General features: G+C 41.3%; 1 protein-coding gene across 7 annotated transcripts in view; it reads right to left on the reverse strand.

The window, feature by feature from the left end:
- Window positions 1–499: 499 nt before the first annotated feature.
- Window positions 500–17,894, reverse strand: part of per2 (period circadian clock 2) — a 37,501-nt gene continuing 20,106 nt past the window's right edge. For 2 of the 7 annotated variants that reach the window (XM_046051815.1, XM_046051814.1), the window contains 18 exons: window positions 16,196–16,247; window positions 15,482–15,624; window positions 15,124–15,202; window positions 14,920–15,026; window positions 14,662–14,815; window positions 14,429–14,543; window positions 13,926–14,087; window positions 12,294–12,384; window positions 11,957–12,137; window positions 11,568–11,692; window positions 11,188–11,394; window positions 9,285–9,548; window positions 7,741–8,621; window positions 7,253–7,369; window positions 6,165–6,402; window positions 5,555–5,762; window positions 3,145–3,295; window positions 500–2,710 (listed from right to left, as the gene is read on the reverse strand). In XM_046051815.1, the coding sequence (XP_045907771.1) occupies window positions 2,543–2,710; window positions 3,145–3,295; window positions 5,555–5,762; window positions 6,165–6,402; window positions 7,253–7,369; window positions 7,741–8,621; window positions 9,285–9,548; window positions 11,188–11,394; window positions 11,568–11,692; window positions 11,957–12,137; window positions 12,294–12,384; window positions 13,926–14,087; window positions 14,429–14,543; window positions 14,662–14,815; window positions 14,920–15,026; window positions 15,124–15,202; window positions 15,482–15,624; window positions 16,196–16,247 (3,443 nt within the window). In that variant the 3' untranslated portion in view covers window positions 500–2,542. Of the gene's footprint in view, window positions 2,711–3,144; window positions 3,296–5,554; window positions 5,763–6,164; window positions 6,403–7,252; window positions 7,370–7,740; window positions 8,622–9,284; window positions 9,549–11,187; window positions 11,395–11,567; window positions 11,693–11,956; window positions 12,138–12,293; window positions 12,385–13,925; window positions 14,088–14,428; window positions 14,544–14,661; window positions 14,816–14,919; window positions 15,027–15,123; window positions 15,203–15,481; window positions 15,625–16,195; window positions 16,248–17,002; window positions 17,205–17,342; window positions 17,461–17,894 lie in introns of those variants that run through there. The other 5 variants (XM_046051820.1, XM_046051816.1, XM_046051818.1 and 2 more) reach the window with 5 other exon arrangements.

Genomic DNA, 17,894 nt, shown 5'->3' on the forward strand with positions numbered 1-17,894 from the left:
CAGCCATTTGCATTGGGAAGGTGAATGTCACGACTTCAGGATGGAGAACAAAATCCATCTTTTTTTTTTTTTTTTTTTAAACATTAGGCCCATGTTTATAACTTAATTAGCTTTAAAAAAAAAATCATATTTATCATCTATTCTTATTGGCATCTGCAAACACTAAAACGAGAAAGTAGAACATGTCACTGCAGTTTTTCTCCCCTGTCCTCACAAAAGATTAATAAACACTTTAATTTGTGATTGTTTAGCATTAAAACATTTTCATTCAGTAATGCTCCCTCCTCACCATCTGTCAAGCATCGTTCTGCTGCAAACAGCCAATAATGTCCTATAGGTCGTTTATACTAGTTGGCCCATTAACAGCTGCAATCTTGAGTTAGTCCAGTATTTGTCCAACTTAACATAATATGCTGAAAGGGCAAAAGTCAATTCAAACGTCATGTTTTATGCAAGGAAGAAACAGTTTCAAGCAGTTACACACACACACACACACCCCTTATCTGTAAATTAGGCAACACTTTATTTAGATAAAATTTACCCAACATCACCAAATATCTTCCATTAAAAATGAGAAAAAAATTAAATAAATAAAAAGGTACCTTGTTTTCGGTGTCTGTTCAAATAACAGACAGATGACTAATTCAGAAAAATGTTCAAGTTGCCAAGAAGAGCACTGTTTTGTTGATAAGCTTCAAAGTGAAGGAAAGCTCTCCACACAGTCACTTGGCATCTGTCTGAGCTGCTTTACACCAGTGCAATAACCCTAAAGTTTGACTTCTGAAGCGGCCACGTTTGTTCTGAAAAATCATCAGCTTCAGTCACTTCCACAGGATGCTCAGGATGCTCTTTTCCATATTTATGAGGGCCAACATCAGACCATTTCAAGTGTTATGTGGCACATATTTAAACTGGGCAAAACAAGGGGTCAATATTCTCCTCACTTTATATTTATCACCCACTATGAACATACTACTCTAGTATTTTCCAGTGGTGGACGTTGCCCTTGTGTTGATTAAAACAGTATTTACAGTAAATATTTAATCATCTGCTGCTGCCTGAGCTGGGTTTATAGCTTAAAAACCACAAATCTCTTTATACACAAACAATTATTGTATGTAAAAATATATATATATTTTCAGAGTCAAAGACAAACATTCACACAGGCATAGAAATGCAATAAATAAACTTTCTATAAATGAGAGGCGTCTGCGAGATCAAAAGTCAGTGAAAGTTTCAGTTGACACTGAAACCGATGAATGGAAATAGACAAAAAAAAAATGACAACCCAAAGCTGCATTCGGTAACACGTGACACCCGCAGCTCCAAATAACATAGGTGGCCTACAGTATGGTTTGCACCTCTTTTTTTCCCCCTCACCTCACAGTCTGAAATGTTTTCACCACCTCCATATTGCCTGGGGGTAGTAACGCATGCACTTAAAAATGTATACTTCCACAAGTGTGTACTCCACTACATTTATCTGCTGCAGTTACTTCCCCACACATGATCAGTTTATAAAATGTGATACATTGTTGTGGATTAAACTGTCCAATAGTGTGTAATATAATAAATATCCCAAAATGCTGCTTACAAGTTAATGCGTCAATAATATCAATCCAATAAATTATAACATTTTGAACAGCACACCTTTAGTTGTGATGGAGCTTTTTTGGAATGCGTTTTTACGAGTGTGAGGAAGAATCTGAGTATGGACGAAGGTGTTGAAAAGTCCAAATCTGCTAACTACTGCATATGGAAGCAGGTTGTTTTGCACTTTCACACCAGAAATGAATTTGGGCAAGTTGAGCAGATGTACACGAGTCTCATTTTTGTTTTCCTTTCAGCAGCCCACAAAGTGAACTTGGCGTGCGTTCATTTGGTACTTGATGGGTATGCATGACAGGAGTGACTGAAACTGAGTTGACTTAACTCCACCTGTTCTCACCACATGCTGATGTAGTTGTTGTTCCTCGGCTGTTGAAACTGAGGAAAGCACCTCACAGAATACAGAATTCTTTCCTCATCTGCAACAGTTCGAACACAGCTGAGCCACTTCCTGGCATGTGAACGAAGCAGCCTCCAGTTGGTTGATGTTTGACCTCCATTGCGCTGCCTGGTGTATGAGCACATACTGTATTTCCCTTATTAGGCTCTGTATCTCTTAATCAGTGCATAAAACACTTCCCCCTTATTGCTGCGCATCAAGTGCTATGTGTCAAGTGCCACACAGAAATGAATAAAAAACACAAGTAGTCATACAGCCCAGCACTCCTCACTAGCAACAAAAGAATCCCCCTTGTGCAGCTTACAAGTATATTAATATGTGTTATACGTATTATCACATCCTACACAAGTCTTGACTTCTCGGGTAGGTACAACAAAAAAAAAAAACACAAAAAAACAGCAAGACAGAGACAGTAGTAAAGAATTTTGTGTGAGCCTTTGTGATGCCTCATGTTAAGCAGGTCCATGTGCAAAGGTCCCTCTTCACACTCATGCAGAACAAGAGGCGGGCGGTCAGTGAACGTCACTCTGAAAGTCATAAGGAGTATATTGTCTCGCTGGTTGTGGAGCCAGGAAAAGGGACGTCTCTGGGCCTCCGCTGGCATCTCACCTCCCCCGTTTCTGTATCACCGATGTCCAGGTCTGCCTGATCCTCCGCTGCTACTGCTGCTGCCTCTGAGGAGCTGTCACAGCAGGAGCACTCCTAGAGAGCAAAGAGATAAGGTGGTGAGAAGTGCAGTAGAAAGATGAGGAAGATGGGGCTGTTACTAAAACTGACTTTTGATGTTTTCAAGAAACATCTCAAGATCAAAACAAAACAAATATATAATCCAAAAACATGACTAATGAACAAGTAAACAAGTCAGATATTTAGGAAAATACTTAAATGGAAGGAAAATGTCAACCATGAAACCTCTTTTCAAAAAAAAAAGTTAGATAAACCAAAGATTATAAAACCATCTTGACTAAAACTTTCCAGCACTGCAAACAGAACAAAGTGCACTTAAATGAACATTTTCAGTATCTAAAACAAGGACATTTAAATACAAAGTCAGTATCTTTTTTCCTGCAAAGCATACTCAATTTCAAAGCCCAACTAAATAAAATGAACTGAACTTTAAAAGCATGTCAGTCTACCTTGATGTCTATCGCTTTGGGCAGACCTCCCTTCTTGATCCAGGGGTGGACCTCCATCAGCTCCTTCTTCTGCACCTCTGAGAAGCGCGGCTGGCTCTTCTGCAGTAGCCTCAGCTTCTCTCGATCCTCTCTGAGCACTTTCTGTATGTCACTGTGGATACAGCAAACACGGCCACATTCAATACTTGATCTGAAACTGACATCCAACTAAACCTTTATGAAATACGCAACTAAAATACGTTGGATAATTTCTCAATGTTGGAAGATTCCTGATTGTGAAAACAAGCGTTGATCTTTGTAATGATCTTGAGCTATTAAACTGTTTGTAACTGCAACAGTGCTGAGAAACGTCTACCAGGCTCATTCAGACACCTCTTACCCACTGACTGTGTTAATGTAAAGGTGCCATCTGGTGGTCATTAACTCTCACTGCGAACAATTCTTGTTTAGAGAAGTTGACACACACACACACACACACATCATACAGGGCAGTAACAGCGTGTATGTGTTCTTATGAAACAATTCAATTTTATTACATAGCACCAATTCACAACAGAAGTTCTTTCATTGCACTTTTCATACAGCACAAGAAGTTAAGACTTCTTGAGTAAAAAGGGCTATTAGTACATTTAGTGTTGCTGCCTGAAGCAAAACAGAACAAAATTGAGTGCAAATGGAGTGGCAGTTGGTTATGACATTTCTGCAGCCCACAGACAGGTTTCCTGGCGACTCCACTTTGGAGATGTGTATGCCGCCGGGGGGCAGAAAAGCACAGAGAAGAGCTACAGTGAAAGAAGTTGAGGGTGAGCCTGGCTGTTGTAGTAATCTGCAAGGAGAAGGCTCAATATACAGGGGGGGGTCTCTCTTTCAGCACAGAATTACACAATATCTAGTGACTTATAAACACATGTTCTCTAATATGCATTCACTGGCTTCTGTCAGATCCTATAGGTGCATATATTGGTAGCACTTACATTACAGTCCTCTCCAAAAGTATTGGAACGGTAAGGCAAATTCCTTTGTTTTTGTTGTTCACTGAAGACATTTGGGTTTAAGATCAAAGGATGAGTATGAGACAAGAGTTCAGAATTTACATTACATTCATTCAGCTGACGCTTTTATCTAAAGCAACTTACAATTGCTACATACGTCAGAGGTCGCACACCTCTGGAGCAACTAGTGTCAGGGACACATTGGTGATCTCACAGTGGATTCGAACCCAGGTCTCTCATATCCACTGCCCCATCACCACCCCAATTTCAGCTCTCATTTTGTGGTATTCACATGTGTGTTAAACATCTCAGGACATACCACCCTTTGTTTGAACCCACCCATTTATCAAGTAAGCAAAACTATTGGAACATGTGACTGACAGATGTTTCTTGTTGCCCAGGTGTTGCCTTTCAGGTTGATTGTCCAAACATTATTATAATAGCTCCGCATGACTAGTTAAAGTTTTCATCCTTTGTTCAAACCTGAAGATGAACATGAAGACTGCATTTCCTGTTAAAGAGGATAAACCAACATGAAGACCAGAGAGCTGTCTATGGGAGAAAAGCCATTGTCAAGCTGAGAAAAGAAGGAAAATCGACCAGAGCCATTGGACAAACATTGGGCATAGTAAGCACAACAATTTGGAATGTCCTGAAAAAGAAAGAAACTACTGGTGTACTGAGCAACAGACATCAAACAACACATCTAGATGTGAATACCAGGAAATAAACGCTGAAATTCTGAACTCTTGTCTCATACTCATCTTTTGATCTTAAACCCAAATGTCTTCAGTGAACAACAAAAACAAAGGACTGTTCCAATACTTTTGGAGGGGACTGTTTACTGTAGCCATGTGCAAGCACAGACACTAAAGACTTTTCTGATGCATGGACACTGCTGAAACCACAGACAGTGATAAACTCATGCTAAGAAATCCTACATATTGCAGGATTCACTGGCTGCACAGCACTCTACTTCACAATTTGAGGAAGAACAGTACATTGAACAACCAACCAAGAGGTATCTAAGCTCTTTTGTCCTGTAACAAAATTGTGTACTGCAAGTTATGGCAGGCTCTCTAGCGTTTAAGTTGCTGTAGAAAAGTTGGCGAAAGTGACGAGTGTCCTATACCAGTTTACTTCTAAAAAGATTTTTCCCTTGTCCTACAGCAAGTTGTGATATTTCTAACTGTAGACAATGTGGACAGATTAACATAACACCTTTCTGATGTTTTCTGCCTCCTGGCTGCACACACACCGTCTATAAACAGGAAACCTGTCTCTTAATGAGGAATAGAGGACTGTTTGCCTGAATGAATGCTTAGCCTTCTAACAAATACAGGGTAACTATCAAACTGTAATGTCTAAAGGGCTGCTGTCCTACTCCTCACTGGCTACGCCCCTGTCCTCCTACTCACCGCGAAGGCAGCCGGTAGGTCATCATGACCTTGTCATCTGTGTTAGCCATGAGCAGCCACAGCGGGTCCTGCAGTACATTTTTTAAGATGTATTTGCTCTGCTCCATCTCCACTGGCCTTCCCTTGCTGCTGTTCAAGTGACCACTGGCCTTCTGGCTGTTCTGGGACGAGTCCACGCTGCCAAAGTAATTACTACTACTGTTGCTTCCTGAGAATACCCAAAGAGAACAATATTATTATTTATTAAAAGTTTGAAAAGATTTATTTTTACTACAAAAAAACCCCAAAACACAGTACCATTAAACATTGCACTATAGCTTATGTACAAAATTCTGAAAATATAATGTCTCAGGGTACGATCTGATACATTTCTGTACACATGCACTTCCATCTTGTGATATGGACTGTATATTGGTAGACCTGTGACTACAAACATCAACACTTATCACTAGGAATTGGATATTAAAATGAGAACAAAGCTGATTCTGTTCACTTTGGTGTTTTCCACTTTTCATACTGCTACCTGAATTGAAATTTTCCTGCTCATTTCCCCTTGAGGATGTGTGAATTTGACCTCATCTCATCATATCCACGAGATGTTGAAACACACCTGTTGCACTGCCAGAGGTCCCACTAGCCGAGGCTCCGCTGGCTGACGTCCTGCTCTTAGATGTCCCGCTGTTGGATGTCCCGCTGGCTGAAGTTCCACAGCCGTTGGATCCTGAGCCCATAGACCCCGAAGTGGCTGAGCCAGTGCCTGAGCAGGAGTCCTCATGGAGAATAATGTCCAACATGTCGCTGGATGAAGAGTTGGCGTCACTGTTGTTCCCGTCGCCATGTGAGCTTGCCTGCAAAAACATCACAGCGGTACCATTAAAAGGGATCTTGACTTCACAGCTCTGGCCAACACTGACTGACCGACTGTAAATCTACTTCCTACATCTACTGCATTTTTAGAATAAAGGCTGGTGCCGTTTAGACTCAACGGGGAGTATATTTCTACAGTGAACATAGAAAATTGTCCATCTCACCAATCACCTGGTATACAATGCCATCTGATAACAATTGCTAGCCACACAACACAGCTGAGCATAGTTAGAAACACGACAGCGATCCTTATCCTTCTGCAACTGATTCAAAATAGGGCAAATCAATAAATAGGAGCCTGTAATTTTACGAGTTTAGGGGGGAAAAATCATTGCATTCATGTGTAATAGAACATAATTGTAGTTGTTCCTGGGACCTGGTCACATCTCAGTATAATACATAGCAGAGAAAACAATGTTGCTCAACTGTTTACTTTTGATGCTAAAATTGGTTGTATGATTGTATGGTTTAAGCCTTGGTATGGTTCTTACATGCAAATCCACAGAGTGTATACATGTGTGCATACAGTCATGCATACAGTACAACTGTGTACTATAACAAGGTTTTGATTTAACTTGGAAGAAACAAGTAGCTCAATAAATCACTTGTTTTTCATGTCAGATTATGTCTTTCTAAAATTTCTCAGTCTCGTGATTCAGTTAAAAATCAACTTCACTCAAAATATTTTACTTTATAGACAAGAACATTGCAAAGTTAAAGATACTAATCATAAGTCATGAAATGGAAAAAAAAAAGAAGTTATAACTGACATTTGGAATTGGGGAGAAATGGGATTGGAGAAGTGTGGAGGTTTTCTGATGATTTGCCTACCTCTTTGCTGCAAGCCCTCAGCCTAGAGCCCCATTTATGCCAAGACAAACGCTCACAGACACAGGACGTACCCTCGCAATACAAGGGTCCAGATGGACCAGGGAGATTGAGAGAAGGCTAAAGGGTGTAAGGGATAATAACATCATGTGTTAACACCCTGGGCCACATTTTATCTGAGGAGTCTAGACTGACTTGACTTTATACAAGGTATAGTAATACAACAGCATAAAACGGCTGCACTTTAGTACTGTGTATAATGTAGAGGAATCACTGTGATGATGACATTAAATCCCAAAAGGCAAGAGACATGTGAATGAACATCTCTGGGGAACATGCCACAGCCAACCCACAAAGATAAAGCTCAGCAAGGCATTGGCATTTTATCCTGACAATTAAAGAATGTTACAGGTGGAGAATATCAGCATTGGGAGACTTAGGGCAGAAAAGGACAGAAAAAAGCGAAAAGAGAAGTTTGTGCCCTTGTTTACCTGCTTCAGCTCCCTCTCCTTGGCCTGGTTGCCACTTGCCCCTTTCTCCCATTCAACCGTATTATTCCCGTGTATTCCAGCGGGCAGCACTGCGCTATCCTGTCTGTCCACAGACAGCTCCAGCTCCAGCAGGTTGAGGGGTGAGCTGCAGCGAGACTGGAACAGGGGTGGGGATGCCAGGCCTCCTCCAGACTGTGGCGTAGAGGAGCGAGACTGGCCCTCCATGGGGGCCTTTGGGGTTGCAGAGGATGGAGGGAAGTAGAATGATGGGGTCGGGAAGCCTGCTTGAGGAGCAAAGTGGTTCTGTGAGTTGAAGGAAGGTGGGGCTGGGAAGGGGACCTGGCCTGGAAAGGTTGCCTGACACAAAGGCTGCGTTTGGGTGGGAAAGCCACCAGTCTCTGCATAGTACACTGGCTGTGGTTGTGGCGGCCCAGGTACCACTGGAGGGTACATGTAGTTGGGCAGAACTAGAGCCACAATGGGGGTGACCATGGGAGCATTGTAGGGAGCAGGATGTATGGATGGCAGGCAGGGAGGGGCCTGGGGGGGCTGGTTGTCCCTAAACCCAGGCAGAGTGGCGTCTGTGCCAGGAGCTACGGAATTGGCTCTGGGGTAAACCTGTAGGGGATAGCCTGGCATCACAGAGGGGTAGGCCATGGCAAAAGTTGACTGCGAGGTGTCAGAGAGAGACCAAGAGGTCGGATTAAGGCCGTGGCTTAGAAGTGGAGGCTTCAGCTGTTGTCTGTGATGGGATACTGTGCTGTCTGAGGACTCTGTCTGCTTCGCTCGCTTTGATTTGGTCTTCTTGTTCCGTGTGCCACGCCGCGTGGTAGGCTCTACGCACCGTCCACCCTGCTTGCAGGATCGAGCAGCAGGTACAGCTAGAGATTAGGGAGGATAAAAAGCATGTGTTGAGTAATTTCTGAATTTAACAAAAGTGATTTTGATTGAAAACGTTTGCCAGTAAGAGGCAAGTATGAGTTAGAGAAAAATTACACTTGATTCATTGCTATTGTTCCTGATTACACTGTACAAACAACTTGAAACCTACTTTGACTGTTTAATATTCATTCATTCTGTGTTCAGATCAGTTCAGTTCAATGAGATAGTGTTTAGATAGTTAGTTATTATGTGACGTGTGACATCCATACAACAAAGTCCAATTGAGCAAAAACACAAGATCTTACAGGATGTAAACAAACCAACAGTTTGGCTAAACTATCTCAACATCTTTATTTAGAGTTAAACTCAAAATGTCACTAGTTACATAAAATAATGTTTACAACTGACAGTCTGGATAATAATTACATACATGATTACCTACAATAACACTTGCCTTCTATTTCTCTTCCAATTGACTTTGGCTAACTTCTGGGTTTGTTTGAAACCTGTATGATCATCCGATATCTCGTGTTTTCTTGCCCTGTATGAACTTGTAAGGATTATTTATATATATATTTTATTATTATTATTATATAAACTACAAAGCAGGCATCCTTTAAAAGGCTTTTGATATGATTTGTCAGTGTGGTGGTCAAAGGTACCATTGCTGGCAAGCTGTCCTCTCTGGCGCTCTAGGTACTGCGAGCAGTTTGCTTTGATTTCTGAGAGTCCGCGAAGCTCTCTGAAGCGATGCAGAAAAGCCTGCTCCTCCTTCTGCGTATGGGCTGCCAAAACCTGCTTGGTCAGTCCCAGTTTCTTGTAGGACTCCCTTTCCTGACTGGGAGCCGAAACAGCATAAGGATGAGCCCAGAGGTTCTGGCTGGATTCTGCAGTCTCTCCAGTTCCCGGGACATCCTCTATGATCTCTGTATGGATGACAGCGGGGAAAGGACTTTAACATACTGTAAATCAATGAAAGGTGGAGTTTTCTATATTATAACCACTGAGCATTAACAGTGACGACAACAAAAGCGATGTTGATCAAGCATTGTGGCTTGAATTGGGACCTACATCTACACCATTAACAAGAACATAAAAACGCAAGAAACTGACTAAGGATCACATATGGAAACACCCAGCTGTCAGTCACCTGTGGTTGAATGACAAGACTATGAAACAACTGCACAGTTAGACATTGGAGTGTAGCAAAACAGATATTATTCACTTACATAGTTATTATGATCATTTGGCCTGAGGCTGGCTCACTCACTGGCTTCAATGTAACAACTGAACAATTTGTAAAGATTTGTTTTGTCGTTCTGTTCGTCACTGCTCATATTTTCCAGGGTGGTGAATGACTGTTTATAGATTGTTTATATCAGAGTAGCCATTGAACAGGCTGCCCTGAATGCAGCTTCTCTGACGCTCACCAACTTGCTGATGCTCGTTGCAGCAGGTTAGCCAACAAGAATACAGCTGTGGGCTTGTACTGACAAAACACTATATAATAAACATGACTTAACTACATGAGACTTGGATTATTATCGCTCTTGCTAATTCTGTCCAGCTTCAATCACATACAATGCCGTATGTTTGCATTAAAGTTAACCTGGTCATTTGATAAAACTTTTACTGGATACTAACGATGAGACAAACGCAAAACACAATTTATGGATGGCAAACTTTCAGTTTTGAATGAAATGACATATAGAGCTGCTAATGAGTTATCTCAGTCTTGGAAGTTTTTAAGATTAAATTGAAACAAATTATTATCACCACCATTGCAGTAATTTTGGATGGGACCCAATAACCCTGCAAATGTTTGTGCACAGAGTAGTAGCTAAAAATGTTATATAGTTGGAAGAGTTGGCAGCTAAGCATCCACCAACAAACTACAGACACACATACACACACAGCAAATTTACAGTGCTGTGAAAAACCACTTGCCCCCTCTCCTGATTTCTCTCTGGTTTGTGCATATTTGTCACACTGAGTAGTTTCAGACGTTCAAAAATACCAACACAAGTAGCTGATGCTTGAAAATCTACAGTTGTGTCTGAGCTGAAGAACTTCTGCAAAAAAACTCCATAAATATATAGTCGCAGTAAGTATGTATGTAAGTAAGTATGGGAACCCTTTGGAATTACCTGGATTTCTGCATAAATTGGTCATAAAATGTCATCTGATTTTCATCTAAGTCACAACAACAGACAAACACAGTCTGTTTAAACTAACTCCACACAATAATTATATCTTTCTATGTTTTTATTGAACACAGATCTTCAAAAATACTAAAACAAGTAGCTAATGCTTGAAAATCTACAACTGTGTCTGAGCTAAAGAACTTCCTCAACCTTAAATGAATTTACAGACTATGCCTTTTCAAAGAGGTGATATGGTTTTAAAAAAACTCTATTCCTTAAATAAATGAAATTTTAAGCTATGTTATTCAGGATCCACCTGTCTAATAGACATTTTGTCTGAAGATCTGAAACCTTTGTATAATAAATATGCAACAATAGAGGAAATCAGGTTGGAAGCAAATACTTTTTAACGGCACTGTACCTGACTCTGGTTGAGGTTTCTTGTCCCCAACATGCACTATGGTGCTACTGTAGCTACACTGGCTGGTTATGGACACCACGCTTTCTGGTTTGTTAGGTACAGGTAGGGGCAGCGCAGTGCCCACTACTGCTGTGGCCGCGTCACTGGACTTTTTGTCTCGAACATCCAAAGCGGAGAGATCAGACTGATCCTTCAACAACGGTGGTTCTGCCAAAGAGAACAGAGAACAAGAGATACTGACAAGGAACTGGCAATGAGTCTGAGAGAGATGTTTAAAGGGCAGAGTGTGAAAGCCTTCAAAGGCCGTAGTTTTGTATAATGAGGTGAAAATAAGTTTTTGTTATTCCTTCCATGGTAGGAACTGAAGTGGTGAAACATACCTTCAGATACCTGCATGCTGTTAGATCCTTTCTGTTTGTCATCATCAGAGTTAGAGGAAGTGGTGTTAGAGGAAGACTGGCACTTCCTCTTCATGGTGATGGGAACATTATAGCTCTCCAAGTACCTACAGGAATCATAATGCAGTGATCAGTTTCTGAATTTTCATCAACTAGTTACAGTTAGTAGGAAACATCACAAAACAAGTGGTGAATTTTGAGACTATTTTCAGTGCGTGACTAGATGGAAACCTTATTTTTGTAGCCTTTCAATTAGTCTCCATGGCTTGCATACTGAAAATGTGTTACAAGGTGGATAACCTATAAACTTTAAGTGTACAAGGCTGGGTATAGGGTCCTATACAGGATAACATCAGTCTTTATCTTTGTACCTGACAACACTGTCCAGACAGCTGATCTGCTGGTAGGAGTAGACTGTCTGATCATTGACGGCCATCTCCTCCTGGAAAGAGGGCCGACTCTCCTCCATAGCGCCACCGGCCTCCCTACAGCTGAGAGGAGTTGCTGATTCTTTGGGCCGCACCACCGCTGGGCTCTTCTGTACAAACTCTACTGGAGGGAGGGCACAAGTGAAGGATGTGGTCGATTGAACAACAAATATGACATTTTCCCTTTAAAGCCACTGCAGGGTTCTTACGGTCTCTGGATTAGACACACTTTCTAAACCATTTATCCACAAATATGCAGGTAGTAATCAGCTGGACTTACTGCCATTGCTTTTCTTGTTGTCTTGTTTGGTTGTGTGCTGCTCCTGGCACTTCTGAAGGTGAACTCCCTTACAGATTTCCTGAAAGGTTCGCTGTGAAAAGGAGAGACAAGATTCAAGAATCAGCACAGCATCTGTCAAAGTATGAGACCCAGCAGTCAGTTGTATCTGATTTTAAATATATTAAATAAACAAATATGTTAGTTTTATAAAGATTCAATAAACAAACCTCCAGAAATATATAGTTGAAGAAAAAGTATATGAACCCTTTGGACTTACCTGGATTTCTACATAAATTGGTTATAAAATGTGACGTGATTTTCATCTAAGTCACAACAATCGACAAACACAGTCTGCTTAAACTATCTTTCCATGTTTTTATTGAACACACCGTGAAAACAGTCACAGTGCAGAGTGCAAAAAGTATGTGAACCCCTAGGCTAATGACTCCAAAAGTTAATTGGAGTCAAGTCAGCCAACCTGAAGTCCATCAATGAGGCGAGATTGGAGGTGTTGGTTAGAGCTGCCCTGCCCCAACACATCAATTTTTATTTTGCTATTCCCATGAAGCACTGCCTGATATGAACCATGCCTCAAAGAAAAGAGCTCTCAGAACACATAAAGGTTAAGAACTGTTGACTTGCATGAAGCTGGAAAGGATTAAAGAAGTATCTCTAAAAGTATTGATGTCCATCAGTCCACAGTAAGACAAACTGTCTATAAATGGAAAAAGTTCAGCACTGTTGCTTCTCTCCCTAGGAGTGGCCATCCTGCAAAGATGACTGCACGTGCACAGCGCAGAATGAAAAAAACACTGCTGCACGTCAGAAGTTTGCAAAAGAGCGCCTGGAAGTTCCATAGCACTACCGGCTAATTATTCTGTTGATAGATGAAACCAAAGTAGAGTTGTTTGGAAGGAACACACAACCCTATGTGTGGAGGAAAAAGGCACAGCACACCAACATCAAAACCTCATCCCAACTGTGAAGAAAGGTGGAGGGGTATCATGATTTGTGGCTGCTTTGCTGTCTCAGGGCCTGGAAGGGTTGCTATCATTGACGGAAAAAGTTATTCCAAAGTTTATCAGGATATTTTGCAGGAGAATGTAAGGCCATCTGTCCGCCAGTTGAAGCTCAACAGGAGATGGGGGATGCAACAGGGTAATGACCCAAAGCACAGAAGTAACTCAACAGAATGGCTTCAGCAGAAGAAAATACACCTTCTGGAGTGGCCCAGTCAGAGTCCTGACCTCAGCCCGACTGAGATGCTGTGGCATGACCTCAAGAGAGCGATTCACACCACACATCCCAAGAATATTTCTAAACTGAAACATAGGAAAGATATAATTGTTTGTGTGGTGTTGGTTTAAGCAGACTTTTGTTTGTCTATTGTTGTGACTTAGATGAAAATCAGGTGACATTTTATGACCAATTTATGCAGAAATCCAGGTAATTCCAATGGGTTCACATACTTTTTCCTGTGACTGTACAAGTGGTTACATTAAGTTCAATATATTAAATTATTTTAATTCTAAAATGGATTTATCCTGCTGTATCCCATAAAAAGCAGGACCATGTGGTCTGGAACACTGTACCATTTAAATATTTATATTTTAAGTATTTGAGTTTACTCACTGGTCTGGCTTTGCCGCTCACTTCCTCCTCCTCCTCCTCCTCTTCCTGTCGCGTCTTGCTCCTGCTGCCATTGTCAAGGCTCTCGCAAGAGGAGGTCATGCCCAAAAGGTGGTCGTTTCTGTTCAGACTACCATAACCGCTGGACCCACTGTTATGAACCGGCTGACCAGACACAGAGAGGGAAGATTTAAGAAGGAGAGTTAAAAGGCAGAGGGGATGTAGCGCTGCTTAAAATATTTCCTACTATTTCAATCTTTCTTTGGTCTTAAAGTTGCTTTTACAGTCTCCGCCCAGTTGTGTTCGGATATTGACATTTTTGATATGATTTTTGATCATGACTTTTGAAATCCCTCCACTGTTAAAATTAAGATTTGCCTCTCTTACTTGATTAATTTCATTTCACTGCTAGCTTCTATGATTTATCACGGCTTAAATAAACAACCTCTTCTTCTAAAAATCAATCCCGTGTGTCCTGATTTCTGTCCCTCCTCATCCCCTCTCACCTGTAGCAGGAGCCGATGGATCTGCTCAGTAACCTCCTGGATGTCAGAGTCCATTGTCTTCATCTCACTGACAGGGGAGGCCGGGGACACAAACACATCTTCATTCACGGGGCCCCTGATAAACAGAGAAATCAGCGGATCAGCTACTGGTTCATACATGTCTTTCTATGAAACACTGTAATTCCAATTTAGGACGTATATCAGCTTAGATATTACAAGACAGTAACACTCACATGCGCACTTTGTGTCTCCCGATAACAAAGGAGACTTTGCGGCTCCAGGGGTTGACGAAACTGGACCAGCTGGTATCAAGAATGATGTATTCTCCATTTCGCGCACAGAACCGGATGGACGAGTGGTCAAATGGTTGCCCTGCATATTGAAGAACTGCAGAGAAAGCCAAAATAATATAGTCAGATCATGATGGGGATAGATTTCATGTGCAGACACAAGAAATTCCTCCAGCGTCTATTTAAATTCTCTGGACTCACTCTTCCTGTGAATGGCCAACATAATCGGTCGGTCATTGGGATGCAGATGGAGGAGGACTGGGGTGCCAATCAGGTCCTGGGGGAGGTACCCGAGGAGAGGGACCGCTCTGATACACACAAACCACATGACAAATCAATATTCAGAACTTATAGCTCAGAAGTACAAAAACAAATAAACAAAAAAAACATCCCGTTGTGGTTTACCTCTCATCCACATCCTGAAACACACAACTCGGAGTGTGTGTGGTGGTGAAGATGCGTTTGTCTGTTGGAATTCTGGGTGCTTTAAGGAAGAGGAAAGATTTTAATTGTTAGGGTCTATGCTCTCTCAAAAGTAATAAGGAGTAAAAAGTTTTTAATGCTAATTTTGCATTTCTTTATCTTTACAGGGGATCTAAGGAATGTTTTATACCTTTCAGGTAAACTTTTATTTGGGATGTATAAAAACTGACTTTACTACAACTGCGCACTGAGGGCCTCCATTAAACAAGCAGCCATAAGATATGGAACACATTTTTTGGAGTCATGAACTGGCTTATCAATTCTGCAGTCAGGTTCTTACCATCATAACCAGAGTGAACTCTCTCTGCCAGTAGGAGGCAGCAGAACTGGTCTTCAGCATGTACTGTGTCTTGGACCTTCATCAGGTAGGGTGTCATGCGGAACGGATAGTACTGCAGATCGCCCTCACACTCCTTACCACCACTGGAAATTAGTGAGAAGAAAAGTCAAATTAAAACAAATCTAATAAGGATTGCCCATTTATATACTAAGCTTTCACATATAATCTGTGTCCGGGTTTGTGGTGTTTAGATTTCAAGTGGTTGAACACAAGGGGGCAGTGTTGAGCCATTTCCCCATCTGTGTACAATTAAAGAGGGTTGGGTTAAATGTTGTTTGTGCGTTCTTTGATTTCTGCACTTGTGAGTTTTCTAACCTCCAAGGTGATGAGCGCTGTCACTTTTACATCATATGACTACTAAGATCAGAATGGGTATTTAAGGTTTGTCTTGCGGGAGGATTTGGTGTGAAAGCACAATTAAGTCAATGAAAAGTCCTAACAAGTACAGTAAGGTCTGTGTTTTAATGTGTGTGTTTCTGATTGCCAATATGTATACCACAGACCTGGAAAAAGCATCTGATTATAGTTCACAAGCATATGATGTCACAAACTAACTGATAAACATCTAGAGTGGAATGAAAGCATGAATAAAAACTACAAAGAGGTACGAGCAGCAGATGGCACAACGCCGTGTTTGAACCAGCACATACCCACCTGATACGACAGAAGAAGGACTTCTCCTGCATGCAGTCAGACGGGGATGACTCTGAAACGGGAAAGGGTAATGTTTTAATTCAAAAGCAACACGATCCGGCCGCAGTGGTAGTCGGGGGCTTGGCTCCCGCAGGCGGTCAAGCATTGATTAATTCCATCAATAAACACTCTCTTGCTTAAATGCAATGAATTTAAACAGAGTCGAGTCTTAACTTAGCACTAGAATATTTGCAGGCATATGGGCGACCAATCACAACAGATAAGTGCAGCTCTGGGTCTCATCTGTAGCAAAAATTTAAGGTAACAGCCCGACTAGTCAATCGGGGCATTATCAGTTAAACTGAAGAGGGAATAACGAGCTCTCCAAGTTGCTGAATAAATTACTGAATTATTCAGACTGTGCCTTGGGCAGTTTTAATCATCTGAACTTCTAGTTCAACTAAAAAGCTATCCCACTTTACTTTCCTATTTTAGCTTTAGCATCAGTCTATTTTATCCAGCTTTGTTAAAAGGGGCAAACGTCAGATTACTAAGGTCAGGTTGAACTTGATGCACCAGGTTTATGGCAGCAAGTGCATCAATGACTTGTCGGCAAACAAACTTGCTATCCAGGGATTTCACTTGCAGGCGTTTATTTCTCCAACACATATTCTTAAGTAGCCTATGCAAAAGTACTTTCAAGAATATTTATAGACAGAGTGTGAATACTTTTTTCATATCACGGTCATCCTCCTTAACAACTGCTTTGATCAAGGATACCCTCTTGAGCGTCAGTGACACTGCAGAGAACTGTGTAGCTATATGTACCTGCTCCAGTGCACATGCTCCAGGAGGGCAGGCGGTAAGGCGTAGTGAAGCTGTAGAACACACTAACATCTTGCGGCGTCAGGAACTCCACAAACTTGGTGTTCTTGAACACGTCTCTTTTGCAGTTGAGGATGGAGGCAGCCTGATCAGAAATGTAGACTATCCTTCCTGTGTTGAGCGACACTGCTACTGCAAAAATGTCCTATTGAAGAGGCAAAATGAGAATTGTGGGATAAATGAGAAAATCAACTGTTCAGACACAACCAACTAAAGTATTTCTGTTCAAAACCCAACACAAGTATTTTGCAGGTGTTGTTTTAACGAGTATTCAATGACTCACGTTGTTTTTGAGGGTGTATTCAGAAGTGATGCTGTCTATCTCCTCTATCGTATAAGAGGATACATCCAGGCCTGAAGGTTGACTGTCATTGATCATCAGCAGCTGGTAATACTCCTCATTGGCTGCAAGAGACACAGTGATTTTATCAAAGTCTGGTCACAACAAAAAATCCAATACAGAATATAGTGAACGTGGAATATATAAATATTTTAATGTCCAGCTAAAAGATGATCTATTCATACTGAAATCACAGACATTTTCTAACGATGAGAAATGTCTCAGTGCTGTGCTAAAATGAGTCATATTCTGTAACTACTAGACTGTACCTCTACCCACCCATTTCCATCTGTAAACATTTTGACAGGGTAGAATTAAGCATTTACAGACCATTACCATAAGACCTAACTGCAAAATGTTCCCTCATGTGCCGAGTTATGTCTTCATTCAAGAAAAAAAATTCATGTATTACAACTAATAGCTACATTCATGCATTTACTCATGAATGTGGAAAGAATTTTGAATGTACAGACAGCATAAACAAAAACTATAAAC

This window comes from Micropterus dolomieu, linkage group LG06 (assembly GCF_021292245.1).
Source record: "Micropterus dolomieu isolate WLL.071019.BEF.003 ecotype Adirondacks linkage group LG06, ASM2129224v1, whole genome shotgun sequence".
Classification (NCBI taxonomy): domain Eukaryota; kingdom Metazoa; phylum Chordata; class Actinopteri; order Centrarchiformes; family Centrarchidae; genus Micropterus; species Micropterus dolomieu.